General features: G+C 35.1%; 1 protein-coding gene and 2 non-coding genes across 3 annotated transcripts; 2 read left to right on the top strand and 1 right to left on the bottom strand.

The window, feature by feature from the left end:
* LOC128168393 (U1 spliceosomal RNA) lies at window positions 1–164 on the bottom strand. Its single transcript, XR_008241334.1, has one exon. It is a non-coding gene; the product is annotated as a U1 spliceosomal RNA (small nuclear RNA).
* Window positions 165–809: 645 nt separating this feature from the next.
* Window positions 810–881, top strand: Trnag-ucc (transfer RNA glycine (anticodon UCC)). The gene has a single exon. It is a non-coding gene; the product is annotated as a tRNA-Gly (tRNA).
* Window positions 882–5,278: 4,397 nt separating this feature from the next.
* Window positions 5,279–8,379, top strand: LOC128167654 (uncharacterized). Its single transcript, XM_052833493.1, has 3 exons — window positions 5,279–5,405; window positions 5,674–7,012; window positions 7,779–8,379. The coding sequence occupies exons 2-3, from the start codon at window positions 6,072–6,074 to the stop codon at window positions 8,017–8,019; spliced, it is 1,182 nt and encodes a 393-aa protein (XP_052689453.1). The 5' UTR covers window positions 5,279–5,405; window positions 5,674–6,071; the 3' UTR covers window positions 8,020–8,379.
* Window positions 8,380–18,383: the final 10,004 nt, after the last annotated feature.

The raw sequence follows: 18,383 nt of genomic DNA, 5'->3' as shown, positions 1-18,383 counted from the left end.
CAGGGGTTAGCGCGAACGCAGACCCCCACACTAAAAAATTACGTGCCCGAGTAACCCGCATTTGGGGTTATCGCAGACTTCAGCCAAACCGGAGTGCAATGGTAAGGCCTCGATCTGGGGGAACCACCTTGCTGATCATGGTATCCCCTGCACCAGGTAAGTATGATTTGTTAATGGCAGTATTAGCTTTTATAATGAACGGTAGAACATAGAGTGTGAGTGGAAATAATTTTAATGTATTGGTTTTGTTTTTGTTTTTTAAACTTATGTGATAAGTATTCATGAGTTTGCAAGTTTATGAAATATAAAATACTTTATAATTTAAATTATTGTTTTAATGATATATTTATTATCTCGGGAAATAATTGGTTATTAACTCTATATATGCTTTTTTTTTCTCAACAGATTAAGGGCGCATGTTTGACATAATGTTCGATAACTCTTGTTTATGCCACGTCATATAGATAGTTAGTTGCTTAGAACAATGAAAAAAATGTGTTTACAAACCCTAAAACTAAAAAGGGATCTTTTATGTTACATTGTGAAATTTAATGCATCTTTTTAATCGTGTATAGGCCCCATATTCTTTTTTGTATCATCGTAATCATTTAACGTATAAACAACTGATTAGCCTGATGAAACGTTTCTTATAGATAGGTATGAATGCTCCTCTCTCTCTCTCTCTGAATAATTACACTATATATCTCCTGTGACTGTTAGTATTACAATAAAAAAGAAAAGAAATTACACAAGTCATTAATGGCTCAAATCTTTTAATTACATAGCAAAATTTGTTCACGTGTTCTCAAGCGTCGGTGGTGTAATGGTCAGCATGGTTGCCTTCCAAGCAGTCGATCCGGGTTCAATTCCCGGCCGACGCACGTTTTTTGTTTACTTTTGTGTGGTGTTATCACGAGCACAGAATGAGCTTTTATTTTTTTTTTTATCGTTCAGTAAAGTTTATCAATAAAAAACTTGTGGTTAGGAAATAAATGAATTTCATGAACAAAAGAAGTGAACTTGCATAATGTAGTGAATAGAATATGTTACATGTATTGTGAACTTTTGGTAATTTTCTATTGCATCTATTTATTGTAAAGATCTACCCTTGTTGCAGTTATAGTTGTGAATTTGCCCGTGGTATGTTTTAGTAAACTGCATATTTTAATATATTAGATGAAACATTTGTCATGGAAAAATTGTATTTTGAAAAGTATTTTAATTAAAAACATATTAGTTTTGACAAAAGTCGTGTATTGTACATGTTATTGCTTTATATGAAATAAAGTAAAATTTGAAAAGGTGCTGTTGTGTAAAAACTGCAGTAGTACATGTGAATTGTGTTATAGTTGTCGGTAATCTTGCATGCATTATTACTTTTCCAACCATATAAATTAAGGGCATACCCCCAGTATGTCATACTACATCATATTATCATGGCATCATGTTGAATTACTATTTCATGCGTGTTTGCATCAAGAGTAAAAGCAATAGGAATGCACATGTTACATGCATTGATGCGCATAGCGTCATTGTTATTGTTATTCCTTGGGGTTGTTTTTATATCTATTATAAGGGGTATGTTGAAGGAACTCTCTCTCTCTCTCTCTCTCTCTCTCTCTCTCTCTCTCTCTCTCCAGGTTCAATGCATTTCAAAATTTAAAATATCGTGAATTTAGATGAAATACCCTTCAAGAGTTGAGATATGAACATAAAAAACGAACTAGAAACGGTATGTAGCAGACGAATAAATCGTTATCTGTTGCAGCATTTCCCGCCAGATTTCAACATCCATCGGTGCTTCGAAATTGATGCTTCCTCTACCCCGGAATCGATAAAACAATTGTAAACAGGAATATATCTCGTGCACACATCGCTGGTCTAATCTATTACCACGAGCCTACAGGTATGTAAATCATTCAAACAATCACTTAGTTACAACTGTCAAACTGCTTCAGGTGTGATTTTCCTGTACAGAAAGCTTGCCTTTTGCATTGTTGTCGGAATTCGTTTTGAATCCAATGTTGTCTAAATGGTAGTATTTATGTTTGGTATTGGAATGGTAAAAACGCCCGTTTCGCAACGAACAAAAATCAATAAATGGGTATATTTCGTTGTTATTAAGACAGTATTTAAAGATAAAAGATTGATTGTATATAATCGTTCTCAAGATTTTTTTTCCATCTGTCCATTAAAAAGATTATTATCGGGAATCATTATAGTTTAAGGTTTGTTCTTCTTAAAGTATATATCGATTTATTTTATTCTGTCTAATTCAAAACCAGGTTCAAATCGATTAAAATAAGCATGGTTTAGCGGTAAGTGGAGAGTTACATTGTGATTTTTGCCATAAGTAATTAACAAGACGAAAATTTAGTTTTGTTTGAAAAAGAAATGCAAAATTGGAGGTACAAAGTATTTCTATTTGAATTTCAATTCTGTAATGATTAAACAACAAGTGTATTACCCAAGGGTTGGTAAAGTTATTTATGTAACCTTCATTTCAGTATATTTTTACCTGCAAATTAACCCAAAAAATGCGAAATCACGATCACTCAAAATTTGAAAAAGACAGTCCAGACCTGGAAAATAAAAATTAAGGAAGATTTGAAGCGACGAATTTATATGCTACTGAAATGATTTTGTGATAAATAAACATAGTGTTTTCTAAAAAAAGGAGCTTTATGATTCATTCAGTGGCGTCAGAAGTTATGGTCACGTTCAAATTTGGAAAAAAGTGGGGGAAGGCGCAAAGTCCCAGCCCCCCCCCCCCCCCCTCCCGATTCCGACAGCGATGATTTCATTTACGTGAATTTGCATTAAATTATCAAATGAAACCTAAGATCTACATGGTATAATTTCATTTCGATCGAAACATGAGGAATAAATATTTAATGTAGAATACCTTTATAATCTTGTCATGAGTCAGCAAATCACTATAAGCTATGGTCAGGAGGACTTCACAAACCCGTATCATTATGTGCTAGTAATTTATCAATAGACATAAAACCCTGTTTGAAAGTCGCAATGTTTTATGACGCTTTCAAAATTCACCAATTTTATTATATATGATTAGTAAGCATGCAAGGACGACTCATCCAATCGAATTGTTTCATGAAGATTTGAAATTTGAATTGTATTATTGTTTGTTTCATGGTTGTATTGTTGTGTACACGTGTTTTGATCACATGTTCTTGTGATTTATATGAATGTATCGTCAGCTGAAAGAATTTCCGTTAATTGTTTCATAACTTTGTAATGTATAAATATTATACACGCCTACCAGTGAATGAATAACTCGTAGCACAAAAGGGCCCTCCATCATAACTTTGTAATGTTATACACCGAAGTGAATAAATTTCGCACAACACGAAAGGGCCCTCTTTGCACTGACGAAAAAAATATTTGTTGACTTTGAGAAAGTACATGTAAAATGACATAGTAGATATAACTTGTATATTGATACTATTTACTTCATTTTAAACATGGTGATTTTGTAAAAAGCAGATTAAATCTTAAAAGACAATGCTAAAATCGTTGTTGGTTAATTAATAACATAAACAAGTAAATAAATAATTAAAGTTTTCAATAACATTGTCTTGGTCATTTAAATGTTTAGAATAAATGTCAGGATAAATCAGAAATTATGTCATGTAACTTGATACTTAGATTGGCGATTATACTGTTTTACTTGCATACTATGATGGACCTCCGTACCTAGACAAAAGGACTCTGAATTAAATATTTACATTTGTACATGTAACTACCCATCTAGTAAATTAAAGATTGATAAATACCTCAAAAAGTCTTAAAATTGAATGCAAAGGGCACCCCTTTCTCTTAATATACATATATATATTTACAATTAATGATATCAATTTTTCCAAAGGAATTAAAGCGGAACAGATGTTCTTATATAAATAGTGCCTGTTTGGGAGGGTAACAGTTGAAATTGACACCCCGAGAAAACCATTGTCAACCGACGCGAAGCGGAGGTTGACAATGGTTTTCGAGGGGTGTCAATTTCAACTGTTATCCTCCCAAACAGGCACTATTTATTTTGTTATACTGAATGTCTTTTTTAAAATTTTAAAAATTTTTTTACTGCTTTTATATAGGAATAACGTGAATTCTACAGCGAACCGTACGCGCATAATTTTCGCGCATGTAACATTTTTTTATGTTACCCGTTGCCAAGTGCGTTGCTAACGCTGAGGGTAATAGTAAATATTATTAACTGCGTCTTAACCAATCAGATTTCAGTATTTAACATGAAAGTATAACAATTACGTTTGTATGTTTTCTCACGGCGCATTCTGCTAGGATCGTATTACTTTAGTTATATATTGAATAAAGAGTATTTTCCTCCTATGACTTAGCTAATGTGTTTGAAAAATCATCATAAAAATGATTTAAAAGATTTACTTGTACAAGTAATCCATCGAATTCTAAGTTTCTTAGATTTTTGCCGCAATTCCGCCTAAGCATGCAACATTTTTTATAACGCATGATCTGCCTGATTGACCGTGTTTCATATGCCATATTTTGTTAAATTTCATGGCACTTTCTGCCACAGAGAAAAAAAAAATCAAATTACATGACTTAATATCTGTATTGTTAATTTATTGACCGTGTATTTGATGCATTTATATTTTGCAGACTTAACGAAAATGGGATTTTTGGAACGCTGGAATCGAAACAAAAACAATTCTGAGAGAGTTTACACCGAGCGGCGTCCCCTGGAAACTATAGGTTCCATCATCTTCGTCTTCTGTAAGCCTCTCTTTGTGATAGGAATTATACTAACAATTGTTATATACACGGAAAAAGATCCGACGGACTCCATCTCTTCCTTCCGGATCATCGGTCCGGTTTTTCTGTCTCTGTCCGCCGTGTTCTTCGTCTTTGGCGGATTCATGACGAGTCCCTATTTCCCGCTTGTCTTGGAGAGATGTAAAAGGAAGAAAAATACTACTAGTCCCATAGCAGCGACGGTATTAAATAAGGAAGAACCCGCAGTAAAGACCGTTAGAGTGCATCCATTGAAAACAGCCGATCCTGTAAACGTATAGTAAACGATCGATTGATTGTTTAATTTTTTGTAGCTACAAAGGAAGAAGAAAAAAACATACTCTCCCTCTTTTCCATATATAGCATTTCTCTCGTGACATTTCCAAGAGATATAGATGTGTCGTTTTGCCGTAGAATCTTAAAAAGTCCCCATGGTGACGAGATGTTTTATCAAACAAGTTAGTTCGTCTTTTCTTTTTAAACGTCGGCCCGGTGCAGGTCTAAAAATAGGGACCATGGTCCAAGGATTCCACACAAAACAACAACAAAATGGAGTCTCTGTCTCCAGAGAGGGAAAATGTCAACCAAAATATCTCATAGTGATTGACTTTCAGGTAATGTTTAATTTTTTCTTTCACAATAAACAAATGTCAACCAAAATAAGCACATTTTTTTTCTGTTTCTGTCCGTATATCAAATATTTGTAAATGACATACTTTATCGTATATGACGCGAACTAGAATGAGAGACCACCCACCTTTAACCAAGACATGTTTTGATCGGTTTTTCCTAAACTTAACTGAGTGCAAACAAGGCAGTTTCCAACATAATGAAACGTATTAACTGTGTTGATTTTTCATCCTAATGATTTTTTTTTTTTAGAAATGAAGTGATATCTGAAGATGATGTACCTGTACAGTAATAACCTGGCCAAATTTACAGGGCAAGAGATGAATAATTAAAAGGTACTCTAGCGGAGTCCAGGTAAACAGACCCAGAGCCGTGGATCCTGCGCCGGTAAGATTCGATTTCTGGAGTATAGTCGTGGATTGGAAGTTGCAAATAACGTGGAGCTCCTAGCTCGGTCACGTTACATCAGGATCTCGTCGTCAGCCGGCATCCGGTATCGTTAAAATGTCAATACTCTGATCTAAATTTTGAACTGTTTACATTTTCCCCCTTTTCTCTCCCTCGATTCGTTTTATAATTGAACTGTTTACAAAAAAAGTGAAGGAACTTTTATCAGGCGTGTAGTGATATTGCCTCAGTCGGCATGAACCATGGATCCAATACAAAGCAAATACTGGAACGACCAAATAAAGAGCCTGGTGGGGCCGTGTATGGTGACTTTTGCTATACCCCTGACGATCCCTGGACTAACTATCACGCTTGTAGCGTTCAGTGACGAGAAATCATTCCCTGTGTACGGAACATTACACATCACTGGACTGATCATTTTAATCATATCCGTGCTTTTGATCCTTTCGGGGTGTATCCTGAAGTTCATTTGGAAACCTATCATACTCCCTGACATTGAGCGCCAGCTGTCCCCCCGAGAGTCTTTCAGGAATGAGAGAGGGGACTCTTTCTACAGGAGAGAAATTGAGCGCATTCAGCGTGAAAATTTGAGGAGGTCCGACCCCGCACCTGAGAGACAGCGAAAGAATAGTTCAACAAAGACAGAAGAAACTGTTTTAGACTCTCAGAAAGGTACAGAGACAATTAAATCTATCGATGTTGCACAACCAGGGAAGGCAGGTAAACAGTCTGGAAGAAGAAGCGTAGAGCAAGACGATGCACAACCCAGTACAGCGGGCAAAGGTTTATCAGCATTACCCCCAAATGACTTATACTTCCAGTCTCCGCGTGGAGGCCGCTTACCACCGATAGAGACCACAGACAAGGGACCCGTACCCCGTAACAGAGTTCCTAGTTCTGATCGCGAAGTCCCGGATGTGCATGTGTCAAGAGGAATTCGACTCAGTGATCCTGGAGAAACAGAATCGGCGTCCAGAAAGAAGAAAAAGAAACGTAAACGCCATCGCAGAAGTGAAGAAGGAGGAAGGAGTAAAGGGGAGGAGGAGGAAGGAGAGGAGGAGGAAGATGAGACTATTCAAAGAGGAGACGAAGTTAAAGACAATGTTTCTCACGCACAGAGTCAACTCCAGCTGCCAAAATTACAGAAAGCCAGAGAACATCTGTTGGATGAAAACAACTCAGGGTAATGTACCAGTTTATTGATCACTTTATAAACATTTTTGGGGTACACATCGTCTCTTATATTTGTTTTCAATTTTTTGTTTTCAAAAAGATATGATTGAAATAATCCTCTGCATGTTATTTAGATCAAAACAATTTGACATAATTTTCCATATTATTGTTTGATGCATTGAGAAATGCATGTTCCATTTATAACAGTTCTATTTCACGTGCAAGTTTTGTTATGCAATGAAAACTTACATATGTGTACTTGTCAGTTAGTTATAGCTATGAGCTAATTATCTGCGAACTACAATGTATGTGTGAGGGTAAAAATCAATCAACTATCGATTTGGTGTGAATTATCTCGAAGATGGGCATCCCAATAAATCTTTTTGATAAGGCTCGATTTCCAGAAACTTCCATTTTTTACTCATACTAAATAGATTCAAATAACCATAACAAGAGCTGGGAATACAGTTGTATATCCTGGTTAGTTCAAGTCAGTAATCTGTTGGGTGACACACAGAAAACGTATGCGGTATTTTGGAAAAGCATAAATACCGAGTGCATGTACATATGAAAACGTTATTGACTGATCGGATGAAAACACATGTACTCTTATTGAACGGAATCCCCTCAATTAGAAAATGATTTCAAAATATTTAAGTTAGTTTGTGAAACACTTTGTACCATGATTTCTTCATGGTAATGGTATTTGCCATGCACCTTTTTCATGCCAGACTTCATTTATATACTTCTACATTAGAGTTTTTTTTTTATTACAGGGAATCTGCTATATCTTCAAATCGTAGTCTACTGAATGAGGAGAATTCAGACACTGGAAAGAAAAGAAAAAGACGCAGGAAAAAGAAAGCATTAAGTTCACTACGCCAAGAATCTAAAGAACAAACGAATTCTATCCAATCAGTGTGTCGCTCCTCATCACATGGGTCGTGCAATGACGATGACGTCATAACTCGCAATCTTTCCGATTCGGATAGCCCGCATCCGATTGACTCTAATTAGCTTTGTAATTGACCGAATAATCAGAGTCAAGATGCATGTGGTTGCCAAATCTCAAACTGGACGGGTTGTTTTAATGCGTCAATGAGGAACTATATGCGGTATGTCCGCCCCATTACGTAAATTTGTGCACACGAGTGCTTCAGTATTGTTTACGATTATTTATTTTGCGTAACCAAAAGCTTAATAAGTCTACAATCTCATGGCTTATTTTGACTTCATGAAGCAAAGTGATTTTCAGAAAACTAATGAGAATTCTTGATCCAGTGATTAAAATCTGTGATATTATTTTTTTCTAATTTGTTACTGTACATACTAACATGGAGTCTTTTCTAATTAAATGTTTTTTTTTAAAAAGACGAATTTTGTTTTCAAAACAATATTTTTCTATATAACGTTACAGTTTAAAGGAAACAATGCAGATTTATTTTTACAATTGATTTCAACAAGGTACCCAGATGTAAAATAATGCGTAATGCTCTACAAATAGAGAAATTCCTTTAGCTTTAAAGTTAAAGTCGTAATACAACCATACCCGTCTCGTCGTCAGAGGTGAAATTTAACATGAGGCGAAATAATTAACACTGTACCCTTTTATGTCGTTTGTTTGTTAGCAAATTTTGTTCGTATTTTTCTTCATTGGAATTTAGCTAAATTGACTAGAAAAAACTGCTGCAATGTCTATTATAATACATATACTAAGCATAACCATCGTTTAAAAGCGTGCATAAAATTTGATATAAAATCGGACCAAGCAGCTTTAACTAACATTATATTTCCTTTGTATATCATATACTGCTTTCCGTGTTCCGTGTTTATGCATACGAATACTTGTGGTCGTTTACTTCCGGCAGTATAACAATGCACAGGTGTCCGTCTTAGTCCAGCATGTAGGAGATATTTTCAGCATCGATATGTAAAATTATATTATAACCATTAGAATCGCTTCCTTCTGTAACTAATGTATGATGTATAAATAGGCATGTCTACTTGTATCTACTTCGTGAAATACGTTACAGATAAGCATTACCATATCTTATGTTGGTGCAGTAAAATGAAAACTGTGTAAATAGGTATACTGTATGGTTCACGTTTTTCATTGAGAATGATAGTTTAAAGACGACTTTAATGCAAATAATCCACCGTTTTTAGCTCACCTGAGCTGAAAGCTCAAGTGAGCTATTCTGATCACATTTTGTCTGTCGTCCGTCTGTCCGTCTGTCCGTCCGTCTGTCCGTCCGTCTGTCCGTCCGTCCGTCTGTCCGTAAACTTTTCACATTTTCAACATCTTCTCAAGAACTACTAGGCCAATTTCAACCAAACTTGGCACAAATCATCCTTAGGCAAAGGGGATTCAAAGTTGTGAACATTAAGGGTCACACCCGTTTTCAAGGGGAGATAATTAGAAATTAATGAAAAATTTCGAGAAATTTTCAAAAATCTTCTTCTCAAGAACCAGAAAGCCAGGAAAGCTGAAACTTGTGTGGAAGCATCCTCAGGTAGTGTAGATTCAAAGTTGTGAAATTCATGACCCCCCGGGGGTGGGGTGGGGCCACAATGGGGGGTCGAAGTTTTACATAGGAATATATAGAGTAAATCTTTAAAAATCTTCTTCTCAGAAACTAAACAGCCAGAAAAGCTGAAACTTGTGTGGAAGCGTCCTCAGGTAGTGTAGATTCAAAGTTGTGAAAATCATGACCCCTGGGGGTAGGGTGGGGCCACAGTGGGGGGGGTCGAAGTTTTACATAGGAATATATAGAGTAAATCTTTAAAAATCTTCTTCTCAGAAACTAATCAGCCAGGAAAGCTGAAACTTGTGTGGAAGCATCCTCAGGTAGTGTAGATTCAAAGTTGTGAAAATCATGACCCCTGGGGTTAGGTTGGGGCCACAATGGAGTGTCGAAGTTTTACATAGGAATATATAGAGTAAATCTTTAAAAATCTTCTTCTCAGAAACTAATCAGCCAGGAAAGCTGAAACTTGTGTGGAAGCATCCTCAGGTAGCGTAGATTCAAAGTTGTGAAAATCATGATCCCTAGGGGTAGGGTGAGGCCACATTTGGGGGGGGGTGTTAAAATTTTACATAGGAATATATAGAGTAAATCTTTAAAAATCTTCTTCTCAGAAACTAATCAGCCAGGAAAGCTGAAACTTGTGGGAAGCATCCTCAGGTAGTGTAGATTCAAAGTTGTGAAAATCATGACCCCTGGCGGTAGGGTGAGGCCACATGGGGGGGTGGGTGTTAAAGTTTTACATAGGAATAAAGAGTAAATCTTTAAAAATCTTCTCAGAAACTAATCAGCAAGATGATTCTTTATAATTGTTAAGACTTTGGCTCCAGGACAATTCCTCGTCCTCACAAGAAGGTTCAGAGTTTGATGTAGCAAAATATCCCATATATAAACAATTGTAAAGGATCTTTTTGAGAACTGCAATACTCAACATGTGATATGACTATAAAATTGAAGCAGGCAGCTATTTTTTCATTAGAATCTTTTTGTATTACTGTTTTGGGTTATTGCCCTTGATTTATTGATTCTTGATTATTTTAATTAATGCATCCACTGTTAACCAATTATTGTGATGATTATTTTTATACAATAATAAATATTCAATGTATATAAGTTGTTTTGCATAAGTAGTTTTGGGTTAGGCTGGATTAGTTTGTTTATTTTTGATTTCCAATTTTTAGATACTATGAATTATTTTAGGCGGGCACATATATAGGGACAGTGTCTATTGCTTTGTGCTGAGTGACTGTTTGGGGTTAAACTTGAACAGGTACGGAGAGATTGAGGGTGTTAACATCCCTGGTCTATCTAATCTTCGAGTCTTTCAAACCAACGATACAGAATGTGTGGTCATTTCTGCCCTGTATCGCATTAATACAAGTGTGCGGTCATACCTGCTTGTATTGGTGGTGATTGCGGTGCCTGCGTTAGGTTGAGCTGTTGGCGCAAGTGTGTGGACATCCTTGCTTGTGTTATCTCTGCTTGCGTTAACGTTGGTACCTGTTGAGTTGCGTAGGTGTGCGGTCATCCCTGCCTGCGTAACGTTGAGTCCCTATATATGTGCAGGAGCGGTGATTAAAGTCTGCTCTTGTAAATATTGGCAGCAATCAGGGCTATCCGAGTTCCAAGGGGGAAAAATGGATTTTATTTATACAGGATCTACATTGTCCAGATTGTATTATGACTCCATTAAGCTGACTTTATCATACCTGTTGTTCCTCAGGTGAGCGATGTGGCCCATGGGCCTCTTGTTATATTAGTGGACATCTAAAAAAAATCAAACGATTTCAAAAAAGCACTTGAATTAATTAGCTATTGTATAAAATTCTGAAAAAATGGTATTTTTGGTTTACAAATTAAGTAGACTCTAAAGATTCAATAGACTTATTATATTTTTCGACGTATCATATTTTGTGATACACTTCAATCATGTGTTAGGCTTAATAACTAAAAAAAATATATTCAAAATTCAGTCAAAAATTAATTATGCACATTCCCTACCCAATGTTGTCTTTTAAACTCCCATTTCGGCAAAAACCCTCACTCTAGGGAAAGATAATATAATCTAAGATTTGAGCGACCCCCAAACCTTTAGCCCCTTGACAATTTATTTGCCCAGACACTTTTCAAAGAGGGAAGAATTTGGAACAGCTGTTCATGATCGTAACATCAGGCGTTTTTAAAACAATTGATATTGGCACATCGAAAGGTTTTAATAGGGAAAAAATAATTATGTAGCATCAAAATATCAATAACGACTCCAGAATTTTTACATCTTTACTTAGTTTGAACAAATAGTTTGCAGGGCGACTTACCACTGCAAGAAGAAGTAAATACTCGAATTCAAAAGGTAAACAAACACGTACTTCCGGTAATCATTAAACTCACTTAACAATACGTCTTAGAGTTAGATTAGGTTGGTTACCTATGTAATGTGATACTATATAAATAGTGCCTGTTTGGGAGGGTAACAGTTGAAATTGACACCCCGAGAAAACCATTGTCAACCGACGCGAAGCGGAGGTTGACAATGGTTTTCGAGGGGTGTCAATTTCAACTGTTATCCTCCCAAACAGGCACTATTTATTTTGTTATACTGAATGTCTTTTTTAAAATTTTTAAGAAAATTTTACTGCTTTTATATAGGAATAACTTGAATTCTACAGCGAACCGTACGCGCATAATTTTCGCGCATGTAACATTTTTTAATGTTACCCGTTGCCAAGTGCGTTGCTAACGCTGAGGGTAATAGTAAATATTATTAACTGCGTCTTAACCAATCAGATTTCAGTATTTAACATGAAAGTATAACAAAAGCAGATAGCTTATTATACGCCAATGACGTTGTTATAGTTTGAAATTAACAACTTTTTTTGAATTGTCAATTTGTACTCTGCTAATCTCTGCGAATAAACACAAAACTAGTTACAGGCAATTGCAAACTATACATGTAACTAGAACCGTTTTAACAAGAGCTTGGACTTTCTGTGGGATGTTACTATCTAGTTTACTCCTCAAAACAACCTGTAAAATATTGACCTGCTTTCAAAACCGGAATGTTGTTTGCCAAGATCTGCTCTGCTGTGTGAAATGGACGATGTTTCAGCGAAATATACATATCTGGGTGAAGTCGGGCGAGTGCCATTGCGTTCAGTATATTCATATTTATTAGCCAATGACTGGACAGTTAATCATGAATAGACCCCGCCTTCGTCAAATCGGAGTTTGTTACGTACTGCCCAAAGTCCAGGCTCCGTTTAAAACGGTTCTAATGATGACAAAATTAGACCCTTTTGAACGAATCAGGCTGATCTATACGAATAGATTGCTGTTTAGTATGCATGTTACCATGTGAATAATAAGTAACAGCCAGTTTTACATTCGTAAAAATTCGTTAAAAGAACAAACCATCTCCATGGCAACAGTTGAAATGCATGTTACAGCTGCATAAATTTAAAATGGCGTTCTTTAACATGCAACGACATTTAAGATTAACTTGATAGAATTATCTGGAAAAGTATGTTTTGTGATATAAAAATGCAATATAGAGAAGACTTCCTGAGTTTTACTTTGTAGCATATTCTTAGTGCGTTGAACCCCGAGCAAAAAGCGGAAAACGAAAAAGTCAAACAAAGATTAATGCACAATTTTTGTCTAGAGTTGTTGTTCTTTCCATTCAATAAAAAAAAAAACAGAGAGAGAGAGAGAGCGAGAGACTTTAATGGATAGATCGTTAATCATTAATATGTTTTAATTTTTATAGGACATCTACACATTCGGGTTAATATATAGGGAGAGTGTTCACGAACGTTTTCATTGCAAAATATGAATCGATGCATGGCGCGTTTGGGTGAACTTTTTCTGAACTTGTTATGTTACAATGTAAATAATATATCAATCTCACATTCATAGAAAAGTCGATTTAAAAAAATTCCCCTTGACAACAGGTGAAATGAAACATTGTTTTTAAAAAAAGGCTTTGTTTTACGCACATCAAACTCATCATTTTCCATGTCTCTTTGAAATGGCTGTCTATGAACAAATGTTACGATATAAGGAATTATAAACTTCCCAAAAATATAAAACTACATGTATATTTTTAGAAGGGGTCTAGTGATTTGATATATATTTTACATAATTGTTGCATTTTTAATCATTGTGGAGGTTTGAATTCATATATAAAAACTCAGTCAAAGATAAAATATTTTCGCCCTCCCTCCCGAGTACAGTTCCTATATAGGAGAAAAGTATTCTACCAGATGTACATGTACATAAAAGTATGATGTACATGACTGTACATAATGTACATAAGGGTATATATACAATCGCAACTTCTCGGGCCTTTCCGGCAGAAGTCGGAAAAACAACACCTCGAATGTATAAGTACAACCGGAGGTAAGAATTTTATACAAAATGGAGTCGCTTCCCATTAAAAGAAGTATCGACTAGACAGCTTTGTATGTCGCTTCTGTGGTATATTTTAGGGTATCATCGATTTTAATGATGTGTAGCTCACATCTCAAACGATCGTGAATATGTTGTATTTATTTAAGGAATAAGGAATCATTCTTTGAGGTGAAAATTTCGGCCGGGGCGTGGTCAAATCCAAGAAATCCCGAATGGCTTTATGATAGATTTGACCACGCTCCGACCGAAATTATCACCTCATAATATTCAAAGAATGATTCCTTATTACTTATATTTATATTATTTCCAATTTGTACTCTTTAAAACAGCGTTATTTTTAAAGCACTATTTTTTATGTTGCACATGCTGTGTATTACTACGCGGCACAGCCAATGCCGTTTTTCGTCTATGCTATAAGACACGCCCATTTTATGTCACTCATGTTTTATGAAGTTATTGGGTTTTAGGGTTCTAAATTGATTCGTAATTAATGTTATCACAGACAAAGACAGTTGAAAATGTAAATATATCAAATAAAAAGGAGGGTTGTAATGGACGCCTTTATAATACATTCGAGGTGTTTTTCCGAGCCTGCCGGAAAGGCCTAAGAAGTTGCGATGGGAATTTGAGTCTGACATCATTATGATTATTTAGTGCAGTCCGTAATTTGTTGGGGTCACTGTAGCAATCGGAACATCCCTCGGCCTTCGCCGTTAACTTGACTCAAGACGGAAAAGGCCGAGCGATGTTCCGATTTTCGACAAGTAGATAAACGGGGCGTGTAGATTTTAATCCCGACAGTTTCTACAGCTGTTCTACAGAGCAATGAATTAACTATGTTTCCGTAAGAAACAGAGGGAGTCATACTCGGTAGATATAAATATAATATAATGATTGTTTACATGAAGAAAAAAAACCTTCTTTAGACCAGTACATTAAATATGCACTTCTCTAAGCACTGTCTATTTATCTCCTCGAGTGAAAACAAATACTGCGCAGCCTAAGATGCTCTGTATATAATGCAGCAGCCAATTAGGATTGAAATGTATGGATAATCTACAGTGTGTTTTCTATTTTTTATGTGTTTAATGCTTACATAAGAGTACGTTGAAATCGAATAATCGCGCACTTTAAGGAGAGTTAATATATACACTCTTCTATAAGTCAACATATCTTTTTTTTTAATATTACGTGTATTTGGCATCAGTCAGTAATTTTATGAATGCGTTATTTTTTCTCAATGCACTGTGTACACTGTGCTTTAACATAATCTAAAATATTAGTATACTAGTAATATTTAAGTGTACATTATATAATTATCATTGCCAAAGGCCAAAGACCTTTACAGGTTTACGAGTTATATATCCATTTTTTTTAGGGGGTCATTGATAAGTATTTACAAATTTTATATATCAAACACAGATTGTTGTCGCCACTTTCTGTTCTCGAAACACAAATGCTGCAGTTTGAATTTGCGTTGTCCTTCTTCAGGACAGCTGCATGCAAGTTCACCGTCTCCTCTAATTTAAATTTAATTAGATCGCCTTTATAGAAGGATATTGAGAAAAATTTTACGCTCAAACATATATTATTTGCAACCAAAGCATTTTTTGCAATTTATGAGAAAATTTTTTAACATTTCCTGAACATATAAGATCAATAAAATCAATAAGATCATATGAGACCGGACGGTTTCGGAGTGAGTGATCCTATAACTGATCGTATCTGTAAAATCTGCTGTATAAATATTACTTATTTCAGTAACTCTACGCAACCTATTTCAAACTTTCATGTGTAATTCTTCAATGACGAACTGCAAAAGTTTGTATATCATTCTTTTACATTAAGACAACGCATGATGCTATATTCGCGCATGCATCGAAAGTTATCATTTATTGTTTACATTGACTTATACATGTACGTCAGAAGTGCCGGGGGCCATTAATTTAAAATATGTACATGTATATTTGTCATTGTAAACAATATACACAGCTCACTGTGATAAATGATATACTTACTTCCCTACTAACTTATTTACCTATTTTTTTTTTACATCCTATAGTGTACATGAATCAAGCAAACAGTCTGTTACAATTCCAAAATTCACTTGAACTTTTTAAGTCTCTCGAGCTTAACAACTTTAGATTATTATTCCTTATTTAATGAGGGTGTTTAAACTTAGTTGTTCCATTCAAAAAGAAAATTTTAAAAATACTTCCATGGCATGTTAAAGGCGACATTTTTTTCTTCAAAAAGCTATGCATGCATACTTGTGTCTGTGTGAATGAATATGATATATAATAAATATAGACGACAATGTAAAAATAATGTGTACTCATATTCATCCTTTCCTAGAATTTAATGTAAACAACTGTGCACTTTTATCATGGATAAAGTTCAATCTAGCTGTTCGTGTAATGTTTTAATATTTATTCACTACACTTTGACTTCGTAGTTGGTTACAGCTATTGAATTAGATTTGTCGTTCTTAGAATCCATTGGGGTTGATCGAAGCAAGGCTTATCAAAAAAGCAATGTCAGAGTGCATATTTAACAAATTCTGGGGACAAACTCTAAATCAGATAAGCATGAAATTACAAGTTAGTTTTTGTAAATTTCCGTCTGATGTCGGTTTTCTTGTTAGATTCTATGTGATAACACTGAAAGATAATCGAATTTTCACTCCATTATTCACCTTCCTGTTTCAATTTTTAAAAAAATTAAAGAAAAGGGACGAATAACCGTTGCAGGTCCCGAAGTCAATGTTATGTAACTAAGGTATTTTGGGTGGGTTTTTTTTTTTTCAAGAATGATCCCTGCTACGAGCACACTAAGAAGTAGACATCATCACCTGGACTGATCGCTCTTTCCATTGGTTATTTAATGCCAAGACAAACAGAATGTGCACAAAGTTATATAGGCCACATTTCTGAAAGCAAATCTGTTTGGCGTTCTGCTCTTTGATCAACTCGACCTGCACATGATTTTTTTTTTTTTAATTTTGGAATTCTTACGTAGAAGAAATCAATAACCCAGCTTTCACGGGTCTCAATGCGTTTCATTTTTCCATTTTTCGTGCAATGAATATTTCATAATTAAGATCCGGTGCACGACTTGATTTTTATCAAAGAGACTGCAGTCATGCGAGAAGATGTTTATGATTGTAACCTATTTGGCAACTGCAGCTATGTCAAACACGTGGTGTATTTGATAGTCGTGTTTCATACGGTGCATTTGTTCTTGAACTGTTATACTAGAAAAATTATTACATGTACTATTAATTATGAATTAGTTTTTTATTGTTTTTTTGCGCAGTCTCCTCAGCTAATTTATTATTTATGAAATATGGACATACCAAGGTCGTTTTTCATGTTCGTACATGTAACGCAAATATCGAAATATGTATGTCAGTTACTAGTAGTTTACACCAAAAAAAAAAAAAAAAATAAATAAAAGACATATCAGGGTTTATTGACTTTTATATGGCAAAAAATATCACACTTGACTGGTGTTGAGAATGGACCTAAAGGAAACAAAATCATAAAATTGAAAAATATTGCCTCAGATTATTATTTTCCTTGGCAACTTATTACTGATAATTATTGTTACATTTAACAATGTAAATCTCAAGTGAAGAAAATGAGTTATAAAAAAGGAAAACAAGAATATCAATTTCTCAAAACAGCCATGTAGAAACGTATATCGTCTTGTTTCATTTAAACAATAAAATGCTTTCTCTCAATGGGGATTCATGCGGGCATGAAGGTGGCGACATTGCATAAAAGATGCATAACCCGCGTAATTTATTTTTTTTCTGCTATGATCGCTACCTTCATAGTTCGCATAAATCACCAAAGGTTTGTATTTACTTTTTTCTGTTTAAAATTTATTGAATTAATCATAGAATGTTAGGAAATGTCAAGTTAACGTACATCAGTTCGTTGGATAGAAGAAAAAGTCAATTGTTCTTATGTGGGAATTTGGCTCTGATATTGTCATGATTATTTTGAACAGTCCGTGATTTTTTATAGCTTGCTGAAGGTTTCGACCAGTCAAGAATTTGGTAATAACTGGATCGTGGATTTTGAGTCCTGTCGCGTTTGCGGGTTGTACAATTTGTTTCTGCAATGATCGCTACTTTCATAACCCCCCATGAATCATCAAAGAAAGAATTATATTGCTTATATTTACATCTTGAGTGTAAAAAGTAAGTTTTATTAACTAGATAACTGTAAATGTACATCTCTATACACGTTGGCTATTGGAAACAGCGAAGTCGTCTCCTATGGGAATTTGAATCCAACATTAAGATAAGTTCGTGCATTCCGTGATTTTTCTTAGGTCACCAGCTGTATAGGATTCGACCAATCGATAGATGGGGCGTGTAGATTTCAGTCCTGTTAGTTTCAGTCGCTGTAGGTATCAATCGATAAACGGGACGTGTAGATT

The sequence above is a fragment of the Crassostrea angulata genome, chromosome 10 (assembly GCF_025612915.1).
Source record: "Crassostrea angulata isolate pt1a10 chromosome 10, ASM2561291v2, whole genome shotgun sequence".
Taxonomy (NCBI): Eukaryota; Metazoa; Mollusca; class Bivalvia; order Ostreida; family Ostreidae; genus Magallana; species Magallana angulata.
Note: the sequence above shows the minus strand (reverse complement) of the source record. Positions and strands in the feature narration are given on the sequence as shown.

Bases quoted from the DNA above. Each gene is read 5' to 3' on its own strand.
- LOC128167654 (XM_052833493.1), top strand. From the start codon at position 6,072: ATGGATCCAATACAAAGCAAATACTGGAACGACCAAATAAAGAGCCTG. The intron at 7,013-7,778 runs GTAATGTACCAG...TTTTTATTACAG, and splicing joins TTGGATGAAAACAACTCAGG to GGAATCTGCTATATCTTCAA.